This window comes from Polistes fuscatus, unplaced genomic scaffold (genome assembly GCF_010416935.1).
Source record: "Polistes fuscatus isolate 324 unplaced genomic scaffold, CU_Pfus_HIC Scaffold10, whole genome shotgun sequence".
In the NCBI taxonomy this organism is placed as follows: Eukaryota; Metazoa; Arthropoda; class Insecta; order Hymenoptera; family Vespidae; genus Polistes; species Polistes fuscatus.
In genome coordinates this window covers 3,400,133-3,418,566 of record NW_025112998.1, presented here as the reverse complement: position 1 = coordinate 3,418,566, position 18,434 = coordinate 3,400,133, and the positions used below count along the sequence as shown (strand labels likewise).

The following is an 18,434-nucleotide window of genomic DNA, read 5'->3' as shown; positions in this document are numbered from 1 at the left end:
TAATCATTTATTTCTAAAAAAAATCTCAATTAATTTTGTTAAATGAAAAATATTCAAATAAGACACCTCGATAATTCCAAATCCGAATAAATTGTATTAAATTAAACAATAATATAAAAATTATTTTCACGTTAGAAGATACAAAAAAAAAAGAAAGAAAAAAGAAAACGAAAGAAGAAGAAGAAAAATATGAAAGAAAAGAAAGGGTGTAAGCCCCGAAATAGATTTTGGGTATTGAGTCGGTGGGAAAAGCCTCTTCCGCCCTTCTGACTCCATACTCTACCTCGAATTCTAATTCATAGTGAATAGGACCGGAGGGTGAAACGTGAGACGGAAATAGGTGCAAGTGCAGTATGGTACCTTTACCAACCACTGGACGATGGTTAACAGACAATTAAAAATAAAAAAAAAGCATAGAGGGAGACCGAGAGAGAACGGGGGAAAAAGAAAGAAAGAAAGAAAAAAAAACAAAATAGAAAAGAACATAAAAGAAGGGCGGCGAGTTTAGGGTAGACGAGAGTAAAATGAAACTGGACTCAGTTGAAGAAACGAGTTATATAAACCTTCTTCTTCTTCTTCTTCTTTTGGTGCGAACCCGTGAACCCTTTCTGTCATGTTCAAACGATTTTTCTATTTTTTAAAACATCTTAACGATATAATTTTGGATTCTAATCTCGGTAGACCTGAGGTATACACAATTCATCGATATTGTTAATAATTAATTTAAAAAATACTATAAATTATTATTCAATGCGAATAAAGATAAATAAAAAATGTACCTTTCGTGAGCTTCCGGAATAATATCATCAATGACAACATAAATCATGGCTCCTGCTGCGAAAGCTAATGCATAAGGTAAAGCAGGTGCTGCTAACGTCACCCCCGCAGCACCAAGGACACCAGCGATTGGTTCAACCATACCGGAAAGCTGCCCATACCAGAAGCTCTTCAAAGTGCTGATCCCTGCTGCCTGTAAGGGCAATGAAACTGCCAAGCCCTCGGGAAAATTCTGAATGCCAATTCCGATTGCTAGGTTCCTGCAATCATAAATAGGGAAAAATATCTGCATTTGAATTTTTCAAGAGTCATCGTTTACTAAACGCGTTCGTTTACACAACCTGGATGTTATAATTAAAAATTCGATTGATTTCTTATTCTTGTCAGCAACAAAAATAATAGAACGAATAAAACTTTGCTTAAATTTATCATTGTTTATTGAATTTGTATTAAAGAAAGGTGGAATATCGTACCTATACAAGTTTATGAATCTTTTTAAAAGATATTATTATTAATATTTTGTATGAGACGATTTTATTTCATTGAAAAAAGAAAAAAAAATAAATTGAACTACGACAATCTTCGAATCTTCGAATCTTTTACGAGATCTTTAACGTTTCGTGGATAAGAACAATCATCTATTAGAAACATTTGTTCCTATTTGTAAAATTGTACAAATTATTCACTTAATCAATTTTTCCTGATTCATCCAGCACAATACGATATATATCATATCAAATGTATAACAAAGTACTTTATAAAAAAAAAAAGAAACAATTCATCCTTCCAATTGTTAAATACAGAAAAAAAAGAATCATCGAATTAATTAATATTTCAGTGCAAATTGAAATTCCATCGGCGAATAGATATTCTTTGAACGTTCATATAAATTCGTTACAATATAATTACAAATAATATATAATCGAAAATAATTATAAAATTAGAAATAAAATTATATTATAAATAATCTTAACGTGCGTACAAAGATCAAAGTAGAAAACACAAAATGTGAAATCTCATCTCGAGAATATTCGAAAGAAGAGAGTTTAGAACAGTGAATGGATGAATGGTTGGTTGGCTTATTGGGAGAGGGAAAGGGAGAGAAGCAGAGAGTGATGCAGAGGGAGGGATAGGGGGAGGGGAGGGTTGTATTGGGAGAGACGATTAGGAGGTATACGAGAAATTCGCCTGATCACGCTTATAAATTATCATTGCTAAAGAGAAAGAGAAAGAGAAAGAGAGAGGAAGAGAGAGAGAGAGAGAGAAAGAGAGAAAAAGATTCTAACGTGGTGGATCGTATCGATTCTCGGAAGGCAAAACTGGATTCCATAAAGCGGAAGAGACGATGACTCGGGTCTTGGGTCTCTGAAATCTTGCGAGAGAAAGAAAGAGAGAGAGAGAGAGAGACAGAGAGAGAGAAAGAGAGAGAGTTGTGCGTCTTGCAAAAATCCTGGTTCGCATCATCAAAAGAAAGAAAGGGGGAGAGGGTGGGAGAAGGGGGGAAGGGGGGTAGGTAAGCATGTGCAAGCAAGCGAAAGATCCGACAATAAAAAGAAAAGCATGGAGGAGACAAGGTGACTCTCTGATATAGCTGTCGCTGTATTGCTATTTCTGCTATTGGTGCTATTATTGATTCTGATGCTGATGGTGCTATTGGTGTTACTGCAGAACTGTTGCTGTTACTGCTGTTGCTGGTTAGCTTCGAAACGAGCAAAGGCGAGTTCTTGAAACTGGTCGACGAGCTTCGACATTCTCGACATTTTTCCATCTGCTCTTCCTCTACCCCACTGTACCACCCCATAACCATCCTAGATACTTTGCCATGTTGGAAATCAGACTCCTGTTTCCTTCTTCTTCTTCTTCTTCTTCTACTATCATCATTTTCTATCTTCTATCTTTTATCTTCATCTTCATCTTCTTCTTCTTCTTCTTCTTCTTATTTTTGTCCTTGTTCTTCTGTTTTTGTATTTATCTTTGTACGCATGTGTATGTGCATGTGTTTGTGCGTGTGGGTATCTTTTTATCGAATTTTGTTCCTACCAAGTCCAGTTTCTCATTGCTCTCGTAAATAAGATGTGAATGGACGTCTACTCTGACCTTCTCCTATTTTTTTGTGTGCGTGTGTGCATAATATACATATCATATGTGGTCATTCAAGTTGGAATTCTTGCATGTATAAATAAAGATACGTACATTTTATCTGATAAGATTAATCCGATCTCGTATTTCTTTCTCAACGTGTTTCTTATCTTTTTATTTTCTTTTTTTCTTCATTTTTTTTTCTTTATTTTAACAATATCGTAGAAATTCTTGCATTAATAAATGATATATATATCTCGTATTAATTAAATATTAATATAAAATAATAATTGTATTTCTAACGTCGATTTTTGATTTACTTATCGTCAGTCACATAATTGCTGAACAAACGCAAAAATATAAAAAAAAAAGAAAAATCAGCGTGATAAAAGTTAGATAAATTGTATAGAATAAATAAAAAAAAAATAAAAAAAATATAAATTAAGTACCAATCACCGAGATGACGTTAAAAGAAAACTTTTAAGTATAAACACTACGTATGTTAATATTATTTATTTTTTGTTGTAAAAACGAGCCTTTCTCTGGTTACACGGGTATCATTCGATGTTAGATAAAAAAAAAAAGAAAAAAAATCTTTCTATCCGTTCGTCGAAGTGCATCGAAACTTCAAACGGTGCTCCGCATCGTCGATCGTTTCATCGAGATTAGAAAGTCTAATGTAAGGTATAGATCTTTGATATATATATGTATACGTTTATATAATACTTGTGTGTGTGTGCCCAATATGTATGTGTAAAAATGTATAGTAAATTCAAAGTAATTAAAGGGAATCCTTTAATGAATTCGATCTGTTTGATAAGTTACATTGTTTTAATGTCGAGTATCATCGAACTGTATTATCTTATCGATAGATCGAACCAAACAGTGAAACTTTCAAATTCGATTATTTCTCGATACATTCCTTTATTTCTTTATTTTTCTTTATTTTTCATCTTTTCCTTCTTCTTCTTTCATTTATCTTTATCTTTATCTTTTCTTGTTTCTGTGTTCTCCGACCTTTATTCATTCTTTTTCTCTCGCGATCTCGTAGATCGCGAAACGTGATCTACGATCCAGGTAATAACACGGTAGGATCTTTTTCTCGAAGAAAGAGAAATAAAGATAGAAAGAAGGAGAGAGATTCGTATGAAATTTTGTCTTTACGAAAAATAACGACAACGACAAAATATGTCAAATAATTATTGAAATACTTTTCTAACATCTAAATATTTTATTATAAAAATTTAATTTTATATGCAAAATTCGTACACATTACACATCATTAAATCCGTATTCGTACAATTATTTTTTTCCTATAAATGAACAAATAATTATTCTTATATTATTATATATGTAATATGTTTTTTCAAATAAACATTTCCATTCGAAATGGAAAAAAAAATCTTTCTTATCCTAACATATTCCTTCATTGAATGATCTAATTGTTATAATAATTTATAATTAAATAATAATTTAAAAAAAATTGTTATTGAGAAAAATATAATATAAACGTATGGGGAAGAATCGATATAATATCCTGATGAAAACATCAAATTTTCAAAAGAAAATTCGAACAAAATTTCACGGGACTTATTATTCGGGTCCATTGCTAGAGGCACGCGAGAAGAGAAGTCAAGTAAAAGGATGAGGATGAAGATGAGGTTGTGGATGAGGTGGAAGGAGGGTAGAAGTACGGCAGGTGAATGAACGACAGGATCGTATACGTGTAAACAGAATGGTCTTGTATATGTGTTTGTGAACACACATAGAAGAGAAAAGATCACATATTGTATTGTGAGATGCTATTCTAAAGTTGTATCTAGGAACAGAAGAAGAAGAAGAAGGGGAATTAGGAGAGGAAGGGGGGAAAGGGAAAGGGAAGGGGTGAGGGAGGGGGAGAGGAGAATATCATTGCACGAGACCCCGTTTTCTGTTGCAGAAATCTTGGCTCATTCTCCGATATCAGTCGGTCGTTCACCGGTCCAAGGCTCTATGGTGTTGTAGTAGGAAATCGTTTCTGAGGATTCCACTTATGTGTTAGACAAAGAAAGAAATAATAGAAATAAAGAAAGAAAGAGAGAGAGAGAAAGAGAATCAGTCGGATGAATGAACGAGACTCGGTGAAATCGGATTCCATTGGTATGAACCGAGAATGTTGGGATGGTATCCTAAAAGCTTATTCTACGATGAGAATATCCCAAGGTCGTTACGTGAATATACTCGTAGAAATTATTTAAGAGATAAAAAACGATCATGTTATAATAATTAATATTAATTTATTAGATAATTAAACACGAAACGTTCGATAGTTTCGATTAATTTGTTCCAATTCTTAATCGAACGTTGATACGATATTGTATCTATCTCTCATTGGTTTCTTTTGTTTGATTATTAAAAAAAAAAATGATTAGCGATGTAACGAATAGTTTGGAAAATATCGAAAGAAATGTATATCTATTTCTACGACAGCTGATCAAATGATCTTGTTTTTAAAATGTGTCACATATATTGAGATGTATTTATGTATAACAAAAAATGTAACATTCATGCGATAAGAATACTCGTGATTCGTAACATATCTAGTAATATAATTTAGTAAAAAAATGTAATCAAATATTTGGACGATCGATCGATCGTTCGATCGGTCATTGTACGTTTAGAGTTAACAGTAAATCAAAAATGAAGTTAAGGAAAAAGATATCTGTGGTAAGAAATGATGTAAAGGTTTGAATGAAACTTAACGTTAGTTTTAAGACCGATGCTGGTGTAATCCCATAAGAGAAAGAAACGATAAAACGGGATCGTAAAGAAAACAACTGTCTGAATGAATGAAGAGAAAGAGAAAGAAATAAAGAGAGAGAGAGAGAAAGAGAGAGAGAGAGAGAGAGAGATAGAAAAAGTTTGTAGATACATGGAACGCGGTAACGAAGGTCTTCCACGATTCATCGTCTTAAATCGTTGCTGCTGAGTTAGCTGTAGGAAATAGGATCGATAAAAATCAGTCGAGTTTCAAAGTCAAGAATTGAGAAGGAAAAAGAAGTAGTAAAGATGGAGGGGGAGGAGGGGGAGGATGGATAAGTAGCTCACGTAAGAAACATGTCTAGCAATACCTTGTACGGAGTTCTTGAAAATTTTTCCTTTATGTCGAGAATCGTTCGTTATCGTAGGATCATAATTTTAAAGAAAGACTGTTAGAAGAAATAAAAAAATATAGAAAAAATATATATAATAGTATTTTAAACGCGAATAATTTTGTATAGTTCAAAATAGGAACAAATATTTTCTCGTTAGAATTAGGTTAATCAGGTTCGTTTTTTGTTAACTTTTCATTATTAAGGCCATACATTATTTGATTTAAAAAGAACAAATGAATTATTATATTATTATGTAAATATTCATTATTGTTGTATTATGTTATATAACAATTAAACGAACTTATTTGTCTCGTTGTATATTGCACCGTTTTTGTTTATAATACGTCATTATTCTCATGGAAATATATAATATATTCTACACAGTTTGCAAGTTATTATAAAATATATGCGTTTTAGCGAATTAAATAAATGTATAGGTGTATTAACATCGGTAATAGTACACGTGGCATGGAACGTGTTAAAACAATGACAACGACAAAATAAAAAAATCCCCAAATCTATTGTAAAAGTAAAAGATAGAAATAAAATTGATTAACATAAGACTCGAACGAAAAAATAATAACTAAACGTAATGGTAAAAGATGTAAGTAAGTAAGCAAGCAAGCAAGCAAGTAAGTAAGTAAGTAAGTAAGTAAGTAAGTAAATAAGTAAGTAAGTAAAAGAGAGAGGGATACAGGGGTGGAGGAGGGTTATTGAAGATAAGCGTGGTGAGGGAAAGGAACGAAGGAACGAGTTGTGACGACGAAAAAGGGAGCAAAAAATAGTTCAGGGTTCTTCGTCCATAGCGGGAGCTCGGTAACGAGGATCTTCCGCGATCCAGGTCGTTGGATTTAAAAGATCCAGGAACGACTACAATTTACAAGGAACAATAGATCAACGTTAGAACAGAAAGAGAGTGTGCAAGAGAGAGAGAGAGAGAGAGAGAGAGAGGGAGAGAGAGAGAGATAGGAGAGTTAAGAGTTAACTTTGAACGTCGTCGTTGAGAACAGGTGAATGAATGACGCGATCTCTCAAACCTTTCTTTCTATTTTACTCGTACAGAAGGGGGTAGGGGGGGAGGAAGAGGAGGAGGAGGAGGAGGATAGGGAAGAGACGTGTGTGCTTCTACTGTCGCGTTCAGTTCAGTATTATCCAGTAAGAAAGAGAAAGAGAGAAAGAGATAGATAGGTCGTTGTAAGGTATGTCATACCAGGCGGCGTGTCTTGCGTTATTTCATGGGACGGCATCCTCGTCGCATTCCTATCGTTCGAGAGGTAGTACATAAGTGGTTGTACAGTTAACTCGTCGGGGCCCGGCCGTTTGCCAGTCGCACCAAGGGAGGTCACCTGAGTTCCAAGAATGATCCTTCCTCTTCTCTCTCACTCACTCACTCACTCACTCACTCACTCACCCATTCTTCTCTCTTTCTCTTTCTCGCATAACTGCCGCACACCGCGTAACTTCTTCGTTCTATCTTATTTCGTTCCTCCTTCAAACAGTTCTTTCTGTCTCTGTCTGTCTGCCTGTCTGCCTGCCTGTCTGTCCGTCTGTCTGTCTGTCTGCTTGCTTGCTTGCTTGCTTGTATGTCCGTCTGTCTTTCTCTTTCTCTTCTCTTCTCTCCTCTCCTCTCCTCTCCTCTCCTCTCCTCTTCTCTTCTCTTTGACTTTGACTCTCTATCCATCCATCCATCCATCCATCCATCCGTCCATCTATCTTTTCCATTCTACGCATTTCCAGTATTCCAAGTAAACTTCTTCGTTCCGGCAAAGCCCACTCTCTTCTTATTTCTCATTCTTCTTATTTTATTTACCAAGTAATTCTTTTCTACTACCTTTCCTTCACGGTCAGGGACGATACTTTCCCAACTCGTGTCTACGCTACCAGCACAGACAATCAGGCTGATGCTCTCGGATCCAGCTCGAAATCAACCAACCAACGATATTTTCCTGTCTCTTTGTGTTCTATCTACTCTTTCTTCTTTTTGACTATCTACAATTATTTTTCTTAGACTCTTTAAAAATACAAATTTAGGATGATCATTTTGAGTACCTCTTACGAAGAAGACAAAGTATCGAGGATTATTGAAACAAGTTTAAATAAGACGCATCGTTGTATAAATTTTTTTTTTTATTGGTCTCTTAACTTCTATTCGTTTCTAAAGTTGATCACAAATATAACGAAACACTCTGTATATTTGTTATAATTAATACTTTCACGTGTATCGTGCCAAACTTTACGTTAGAATTTTGAGAAATTTAATAAATTACTCGATCGAATATTATAATGTATACTTTTTTTAAAAGTGTTATTATCATATAAGTTTTCATTCTATTGTACTAATTATTTATTTCTAGGATAAATAATTTAAAAATTTCAATTAAATCGTTTCGCGTCATTCGATTTTTAATAAGAAACACACATTACATATATACATATAAGTTATTCAAAAACAAATGTATTACATACTCGTACGATAAAAATAAAAGAACAAGTACAGATGAAAGAGAGAGGATTAAAGAAGATTACATGAATAATAATATTAATACAAAGTTAAAAACGATAAAAAAGAAACTATTAAACGATATTCTCGAGACCGGTTAGAAAATATTTAATAAATAATTTTGTTTGATTTATTGTAAAATAACGTTGACAAAAAAGTATTGGCGCACACTGGTGGCGTTAATAAAATCTACCTTGCCGACGGAGGGTTAAAAAAAAGGGAGGGGCGAGAGGGGTGGGTGTGAAAAAAAAATGATAAATAATAGACAGTATAACACAATGAGTCATGCATTCATAGAGTTACGCTCCCGTGCACTGCTCGACCTAAGAAGCTATTCAGGAGTCCGAGAGAAGAAGAAGAGGACTATGAGAGAGGCTCGTGGATTTCCGTGAAGAGTAAGATGGTATGCGATAATGTTAAAGTAAGATGCCGATACAGAAAGCAAGCAAGCAAGCAAGAAAGAGAGAGACAGAGAGAGAGAGAGAGAAATACAGGAGGTATACGTTGGAAAAGGAAGAAAGTTAGTCGAGCATTCTTATCGGTGCCATCATCATCGTTGTTGCTAACACTTTGGTACAGCTGCATTGTCGTTAGTGGTCACACTACTGCCACGGTACTGTGCACTGGTCTGGTAAAACAGACCCCCTGCTAGCAAACCAGAAGAAAAAGAAGAACGAGGAAGAAGAAGAAGAAGAAGAAGAAGAAGAGGAGGAGAAGGAGGAGGAAGAAGAAGAGGAAGGCGTGTTTATTGACCCTCGATGGAATTCATCGAGATTCTCAGCGAATCGTTTCGTCGATCTCTCGAGTACCGTCTCTCGCGAGTCTGCGTGGCACCTTTTACTCTTACTCTTCTTCTTATTTTTCTTCGTTTTCTTCTTCTTAAGAAAGAGAGAGAGAGAGAGGGAGGGAGGGAGGGAGTCATAAAACGGAACCAACAGAGACTCCGAATTTGTAGGCTTGTTACCGTTAAAACATTAATTCCGTTAATTCATGAAATAATTATACTGAACTGTTAAAATATGAAAGATAGTAGAGAATTATATATGTACTTTAAATAGATCATATAAGAATTAACAGTAGTAGTTATAATATAAAATTGAAATTGAATTCGTAGATTAGATCGAATAAAACAGCAAGATCAATGTTACGTTGATTTTTAAAGTACAGGAAGATGATAAAGATTAATAATTACGAGAGCATTGTTGTAAAAATAGAAGCAAACTTTAAAGACAAATTAAATTTCAATCTTATACTTTAAGTAATCGTCTCTTGTGAATTCAGATATCAGTAGCTTAAAAAACTATGTTTTTGAAATATGTGGTCAATTGTTAATTTGATCAGAAAAGTATATAAAGTTTTTTTTCTTTTTTTTTAAAATGGTAGACTCTGCAACAAACCAAAGATGTGCAAGTAGATACGTTAATATTTATTATGACAATGGCAGCATCTTAAAAACTTTAAAACTTCTATCTTTTGACAGTTAAAAAAGATAGAATAAACGAAACAACGAGTAAATCCTTTAATAAATAAAAATTTTTTTTAATAACTATTTATTCCATTGAAATTTGTTCGAATTATAAAATATCAAAAAATAGATTTAAACTGAACCAGCAGCACTCTCTCTGGTTTTTAGGTGGATTTATTATAATATATAACATCGTTATATTTCCTAATATTACTAGTTTTAGTGTATAATAAAATTCTTTTTATATGTTACAGAAAAAATGTCTAATTATTTCGGGTAAAATCGTTTCTACGATTTAACTGAATTATGCAATTTCAAGCTGACATATTCACATATTCATACACACATTCATACACACATACATATATATATATCACTCGCCAATACATAGTATACACACTCATGCACATATGCATATCTCATTTGCATAGCAACAAATTACGCACGCGTATGTAAAAAACAAATCTGATACTTACATATCTTTATGTATCTAATATCGTTCTTACATCTCTCGGTGCTCGTAGAAGACTGACAAACGAATATGAAAACAGCTACGCAGTATACTGAAAGTACACCAAATCACCTTTTCACCGAACACGAAGGTCGATATGTTTACAAGTACGACGACGAGATTCTTAATAGAATAAAGACGATAACATTGCAAAATAAACACCGGTTAAGGAGTGAGAGAGAGAGAGAGAAAGAAAGAGGAGTATATAAACAAAACATTCAACGATCGATAAACTACTCTATCGATTAGTTTAACCTCTGCTCATTCTTCCCCTCTTAGTCGTTATTCTAACAAGCTTCTGATCGGACGTATTTCTGTTATAAGTATTATACATTTTTCTACATTATTAATCATCTCATTTAAATTACATACTACGTTTTAACATCCTGTTTTTTTAAAGATACACTAATATTAGATTAAAATAATAATATTATTTAAAGATACATTTTATTAAAATGTATCTTTAAATAAAATCTTTAAATTAAATTTTAATAAACAATTTAATATTATTTAAAGATACACTAAGTTAATAATATTTTAAGAATTATTTTATTGTATTAGATATGTATTTCGTTTTATATACGATGCTCATATATAACACTCGCTAGCAGTACACATATTCGCGTATATATATATGTATATCATTTCTATAGTAACACATGCACACATATACGTGAAATACATTTGCTACTTTTTTAATATCATTTTATTTTAATATAATTATATTTCATAATGATATACCAATTACTACATACATTTATATCACTTGTTTCTTTCGTTCACCTATATCTACATATTAATATAATAATTAATATAATAATTACTTTTATATAAGATTAGTATGAAAATTTCGTAAAATTGTCAACCTAATTGTTTAATAATCGCGACAGTTGTTATCTTGATTATTGTTCGAACGTTATTAGATCGTTTTATAAATACTGGGATTTCTTTGATACGTCATTTTTTCAAATTATTGACAATAAGAAGTTTTTTCTATAAAGATCAGATCGTTTGTATACTTTCAATAAAGACGTTTTAGTCTGTCGATATTTTTCATATTATTTAACTGTGTTTCTTGTTGGAGTGTGAACATCGAAATGATCTCATCGAGGAATGGAATTTTAATACCTCAGGAATGTACATATTTATATGTGTATGCATGTTAAATATCAAAATATTATCAATGAAATAATCATATAGTACGATCATTAAAATATTTCTATAGAATTTAGATAATGGATTTTTTAATATATTAAATATGTGTATATGAGATCTTCTTTACAACGAAGATAATAAAAAACGATTGTTTATTAAATTTGACACCAAGATTATAGCATAAATAATAAAAGAAATGAATTATATTTTATCTAATATTTGACAAAAATAAAATTAAAGTGTCAAATAAATTTTATTTCTTATGTTAGAAAAAAATCGATCATTTTTAAGAAGGATAAGTTTATTTCAAGGTAGAAAGAGAAAGGGAAGAATGCTAGAAATATGATTAGGATCCGGGAGAAAGTATTGTCAAGTAATTAGATAGGATAGATAGATTTCTTCGTGTGCGTGCGTGTGTGTGTGTGTGTATGAAATTTCACGATTATCATTATTTCCTTAATCATTTACCAAGAATAAGATTTAATATCGAAATATTGCGACACGTAAAAGTCTTTGAATGAGAATCTACAATATATGCATATATGTAATTAGAAAAATAATATATATATGTATGAGTATGATAACATACTCATACATATATACATTTCTATCGATCAAATTAATGAATCAAAAATTTTGCAAACCAATGTATCGTATTAAAAATATGAATCTTTTTAATTTTTGTTTTCTGAAATTAATTGCATTGACTTCTGAGGGATTGAAATATGTTTTTAAGAGGTATCGAATTCATTTCTACATTTAATAGTTTGTGTTTGATTTTTCATAATTCGAATTTCTTTTCTTTGACGAATGGTCAAAGAAGGAAGGAAGAAAGGAAGGAAGGAAGGAACGTTTCACGTTCGAACATTGACGCCGAATGATCGTACCGCCAGAGACCGGTTTTTATTACGACGACGATGTGTGTAATTCATAAATTAATATCAACCAAACTAATATATATGTATATATATATATACACGTTCCATACGTATTTATAAATTATTAATATTATTATGATTACGATAAATATATTTTTATAATACTATAATATTATTCTATATAAAATATTTGGGTTAATTAAAATTATTACTTTTTTAGGGGGAATTGGAATTAATTTTCAAATTATTATTAAAAATTTGTTATCGTTTCATTATCATTTCAATTGAATAAGAAACAGATAAGTGTTCGAAACTTTTCAATCAACCCTCGCACGCTGATACGTAAAACATACGCGAACGACAGACGAAGTGTGCAAGCGAAACGAATAATAAATTTTCTTACCACGCATTTACTTTAATTCATATGTAATAATTATTATCAACATTAAAAAACCAATGCTACTGCAACGTCAAGTAAATTACTTATAACAACATATTAAATCACATAGACAATAAATAAATCAATAAATGTTTCCGAAACTATCTACAATTAGATCTAACGATAAAGTATATTAACAATTATAAATTTAAACGAATAATACGATAAACCAAAAAACGTGTCACTGATGAAACGAAAAATGGAAAAGAAAAGAAAATAATAAAAACGCATTCGAGATGAGACAAATCTTTTCCTTTTCTTCGATAACTTCGAGATGAAATATTGTTTAATTTAAGAAAAAAACTCGGTGAAAATGCAAATATACACACATATTATATCTCTTTGAGTTTAGGGTTGATCTTACGATCTGAGTGTTTTACGTAGGTGGCCTACGCTCTCGAAGACGAGAGAGAAAGAGCTCGAGCTCGGCGTTGGTGGAATGCGGGACAGGCAAATCGCGGTCGGCCAGCTTACGCCTCGTTCCCATGCATTCCTTTACTCCCCTTTATTCCCCTTCACCCTGCCCCACCACTTTATCTCTTTCTTTCTTGTTTTCCTTCTCTCTCGCCCTTCGTTTTACACTCCTGCCCCCCTCCTCTCTCTTTCTCTCGCCCAAAGACCTTATTCTCTCTCTCTCTCTTTTCTCTCTTTCTCATCTTCGTTCTATCCTCTCTTCTCACACAGACACAATCCAACACATAAGAAAGTTAACATGTGAACCAACGTTTTCCTTCTTTCTCTTATCGTGCATACACGCTGATACACGCACGTACAGCAAACAAGACTCTCTCTCTCTCTCTCTCTCTTTCTCTTTCTTTTTCTCCCTTACTCGGTCCACTCATCCCCGTTCTGTTTCTTTTCTATCTCATTCTCTCCCTTTTATCTTTATATCTTCGGCTCTCCGATTACCTTGGCCGGTTCGCCCCTGCCGAGTAACAAGAAGGGAAAGGGAGGAGGGAGAAAGAGTACCTTCGTGCTTCCTTCGGGACCATTCCCCTCTCTCTCTCTCTCTCACTCTCTTTCTTTCTTTCTTTCTTTCTTTCTTTCTTTCTTTCTCTCTGCTCCTGCTATTTCATCCGAGCTTCTTCTTTTGGGATCTCCGGCCCGACACGGCGAAGAAAGCCTCGTTATGGTATTCCGGACCGATCGATTTAGCGTCCAGCTAGCTAGCTAGCTAACCGACACCATTGTTGCAAACGAGTGCAACTTCGATCGAAACTTTCACAAGTCAAAATTAATACGTAAGTACTAATTTTTCTGTAGATATGTATTTATTAAGAAAATAAAAGTGTTCATCCGTTTCGAGAGAGAGAGAATTTAAGATCTATGATAGTTTTGATCATTATATGTGTGCCCATAATTATGAAAGTGGTCTAAGTCATATGTTTCTTGTTTCGAGATATTTAAATGATTACATTTGAACATTAAATGAATTTTATATAATATTGAAATAACAAACATTATCTAACGGTTCATTTTTGACAATATCGTGAAAATTATATTGTATTAATTTAGTTTAAAATAATGTGGTGAGAAGTAACTAATGAACTTATTTTTTTTTGTAATTTTCACTTAGATCACTTTCATAATTATGGGAACATATATGATAACGATATCTTCATATCATTCGAATTTGGTTATACGTGTTCTGTAATATTATGATTAATGTTTTTTATGTGTGTGATTTTGTAGATTATATTTAAATATGATTTATATCGTGTAATATATCGTTGTGATTCCGATCGGTGTCATAATTATCGGCTAATTATTAGTTTTATATATATTATTTCTATCACGGTATATTTTTGTCGTGTATATCTATTACGATTGAGAAATTACTTTCGATATCTTTGCTTTCGAATGCTAATATCTTGGGAATAATTGTTAATGATTAATATTATGTTTAATGGAGAGACAATTTATTGAAGAAAAAAAGATTAAACGTTAATGATTATAATTTTAATCGAGAATTTTAGAAAGTGTCTTTTGACTCTTTCTCCATAGAAATATAATGTTAATTAGATATTAAGTGTAACAATTAATTAATTGTCTTTTTAACAAATTTAATATTTATTTATAAAGTAATCATACATCTGTTATATTCTTCGAAATAATTTTCGATTACTTTAGTCTATTTTTCAGATAATTATCGTATTCTTTGACGAATAACGTAACGAATTCATTGATAAACAATAATATTTAAATATGATTTATATTATTAAACGAATGATAATATTACGTTGTTAAGTTGTGTGTTACTTTGAGTTTAGCATTGTGGAATTCGACATGGCGGCCGATCGGATGAGTTCGACGATGGAACGTTTGCCGCCATTTTGGTACACATGGATGATGATGATGACGATGATAATGATTACTTACTCCATTAAACCCGATAATAAACATTCGCGATCATCGAAATGTTATTTTCTTCGTGAGAATCAATTTTAATATATATTTTAAAGTTGTTCAAATAATAATTAATTCAATGATAAATAAATTAAAAATTCATAATGTTTTTGAAATGATCGTGAATCGTCAAATTCGATAAATTCAACTTCTCATTGTCAGTAATTTCTTGGGTTATCATCCAGTCTCAAACGAAACGATCTAAACGTGATGCATCCTTCAAATTCAAATAACCGGAACGAAATTTCGACAAAATGATGGAATTTTATGGAAACAGTATTCTGGTATATCTTGTACGTACACTTGTGTAAAGTCGATTGAATTGAAAGATAGAATTTTGGGTATTAGGATAGAAACGATAAATGAATATTGAAATATTCTTACAATTAGAATAGATTGTGTCATTGTAAGCTGTTAGGGTCTATTATATCGATTAGAAAGTTAAAACATCCGTAGTGGTCGTAACATCCTGTGATGATGGTGGTGATGGTGGTGGTGGTGATGGTGGTGACCGAAAGAAAGAAACAGGTAAGGCGGAATATTCATGATTTCCGCAGAAACTCTAGCGTAGCGTACAAATCTAAGGATAGACCATTTAAACAGAAGGTAGGTAGATCCTCCTCACTTCTTTTCTTTTCATTTTATTTTCTCTTATTTTCTCTTCTTCTTCTTCTTCTTCTTTTTTTTTTTTTTAATGGTTAGTAGTATAAAGGTATGTACCATACTCGAGCTAAAACGAATTCGCTGTAAGCAAGCAACTTTTAACTTGAAACTTTGTTTTTCCTTTTTTTATTTTTTCTATTTTCTTTTCTTTCTTCTTCTTATGTCAGATGCTTAGGTACACGGATAACTTGCATCGTACTTATGCAAGTGTTAACAATTTACAGAATAAATGTATGTATATACATGCAAAATGTTTCAAAATACGTGGAAGTAAATTCAAAGGGTAGTTTCAGTTCGCTTTAAAATAAGAAACCAAAAAAAAGAAAAAAAAAGAAAAATAGATTCATACCGTGCGATCTTATTTCCGAATGATAATTGTTTCACGATCGAAGAGAAAAGGAAAAAACTAATATTACAAAATAAATGCACGGTACTTATGACAGTGAATTAATTGTAAGTCCAAAGAATAGAAAGAAAAATCAACTCTACGATTTATTTTATAAAATAAACGATGAAATAACAAATTCGTATTAAATTCGTCAACTTCCAATAATATCGTAATTACCGAAACATACGTACATGCGTATAAAAAAAAGAAAAGAAAGAAGAAACAAAATTTCAAAATTACGCAGCAAACATAATCAATCTTTTTCAAAAATAATTTAACAAAAAGAAAGAGAGAGAGAAAGATAGCGGCGAAGATGGAGGGGGTGGGGATGGGGGTGGAAGGTATTTGAAGAGTATTTAAATAAAAAAAGGAAAAAGAAAGGATTTTGAAAAGTAGTTGATAACGAGAGACGAAACGAAAGGTAATGGTACTGTTGATGATGGTTGGATTGGTTGGTTGATTGGTTGGTTGGTTGATTGGTTGTGTGGTGGTGATGGTTGATCCTCGTAGGAGGCTTCTGTCGAGAATCGTCCCCGCAGACGATCGTGAGGTCGCCGTCAAGGGACATAACGGATCTGGCTGTTCGTCTGTTCCGAGTAAGGTACGCGGCGCGCATGCGTAATGCCGCCGCATTCCAGACATTGCAAAGTCGCTGCACCGTGTGCGCCAGTGCATCCTCGTTGCTGCGCCGGTGCATCGGCCGCGGTGAACGTGCTCATGTGAGAGTGGGGGGAGGGGGGAAAGAAACTGAAAGAGAGAAAGAAAGAGAGAGAGAGAGAGAAGAAGAGGGAAAGAGAAGAAAAAGAGAGAGGAGATAGAAAGGAATAGGGGGCAGGGGGAGGGGAGACGGGGGAAGGTGTACGTGCGTACCGGCTCGTCGATCGGACCTCTTTGATCGTTGGCCGAATATCGGAGGTGGACCAATTTGCCGGGTCCTTCTCATCCTTCGACTGAGAATGCATGCCTTGGGAAGGTGAGAAGGAATTTGTCGCACTTTTGGATTCCTCCACGCCTTCGAAGTATCTTTCTTGCTTTCTTCCTTTCTTTCTTTTTCAGATGATATTCATTTGAATTTAATAGATGTAATTTATTTCGCTTTAGTAATTAGTAATATTTTATTGTAACGTATCTGTGAGAATTAATGTTACTGAGTCTCCTTGTTTGTTACTTTTTCAAAGAAATAATTATAAATAAATATTAATAAGTAAATAAATGTAAATATATTTTTTCTCTATTTCGATTTAATGTACTTTAATATTTTATTTAGATTGAAATATTGTAACCGAGTACATTGATTGAACTAATAGGCTGTAAATTAAATAAACATCGTCTATCCGTATTATATTTATGTTATAATATAAAAAGAAAATATAAATATAATTAAATAATGTTATATATTTTTTTAACGCGATATTATTTTATTTAAAAGAATGTAACTCGTTAGTTTAGATCGAATTATTATATCTAAAAGTTTCTTAATCGAAATATCATCGATATAATCGATAAGGAAGAAGAAAGAAACCATTAAACAAATAAACAACAATTAAACAAACAATAACAATACAAATTACCCCTTTCCCCACTCACCCTTTAAAAATCAAATTCTCCTTCCGTGAGATATTTGATTTACGTTGTACAAACATTAATGATAAATTTATGATCGAGTTTATAAACCTATGACACTTTTTCGGGTTCCTCTTGTTGAAAACGATGATTGAAAAGAAAGAAAGATAAATTAAAGAAGACGAAAAAGAAGAAGAAAAGAAGAAAGGGAAAAAGAAGAGCACGAATGAAAGAAGAAGAGGTTGCACTAACGCGAAATACGAGACGAGAAAAGTATCGGTATGGAATGTCACTAGTTTAAAGAAAGAAAGAGAGAGGGAAGGTCTCGTGGGTCCAGTTCTGAGAACTCTTAGGGGCCCTAACGAGTGAATGCGGCCGTACCTGAATGATTATAAAGCGTACCGGCAAACGCGGGAGAGGATGTTTATCCTTGCGATCACGATTCGCGGAATAACGAGCCGATATTCGGGAAAAAA

The 18,434-nt window shown here is 32.8% G+C and overlaps 1 protein-coding gene across 2 annotated transcripts in view; it reads right to left on the bottom strand.

Annotated features, from left to right (window-relative positions):
- LOC122526114 (zinc transporter ZIP11) overlaps window positions 1–18,434 on the bottom strand; it is a 49,640-nt gene that overhangs the window by 8,704 nt on the left and 22,502 nt on the right. For both annotated transcript variants that reach the window (XM_043649285.1, XM_043649286.1), the window contains exon 6: window positions 780–1,037. In XM_043649285.1, coding sequence (XP_043505220.1) covers window positions 780–1,037 — 258 coding nt within the window. The remainder of the gene's footprint in view (window positions 1–779; window positions 1,038–18,434) is intronic.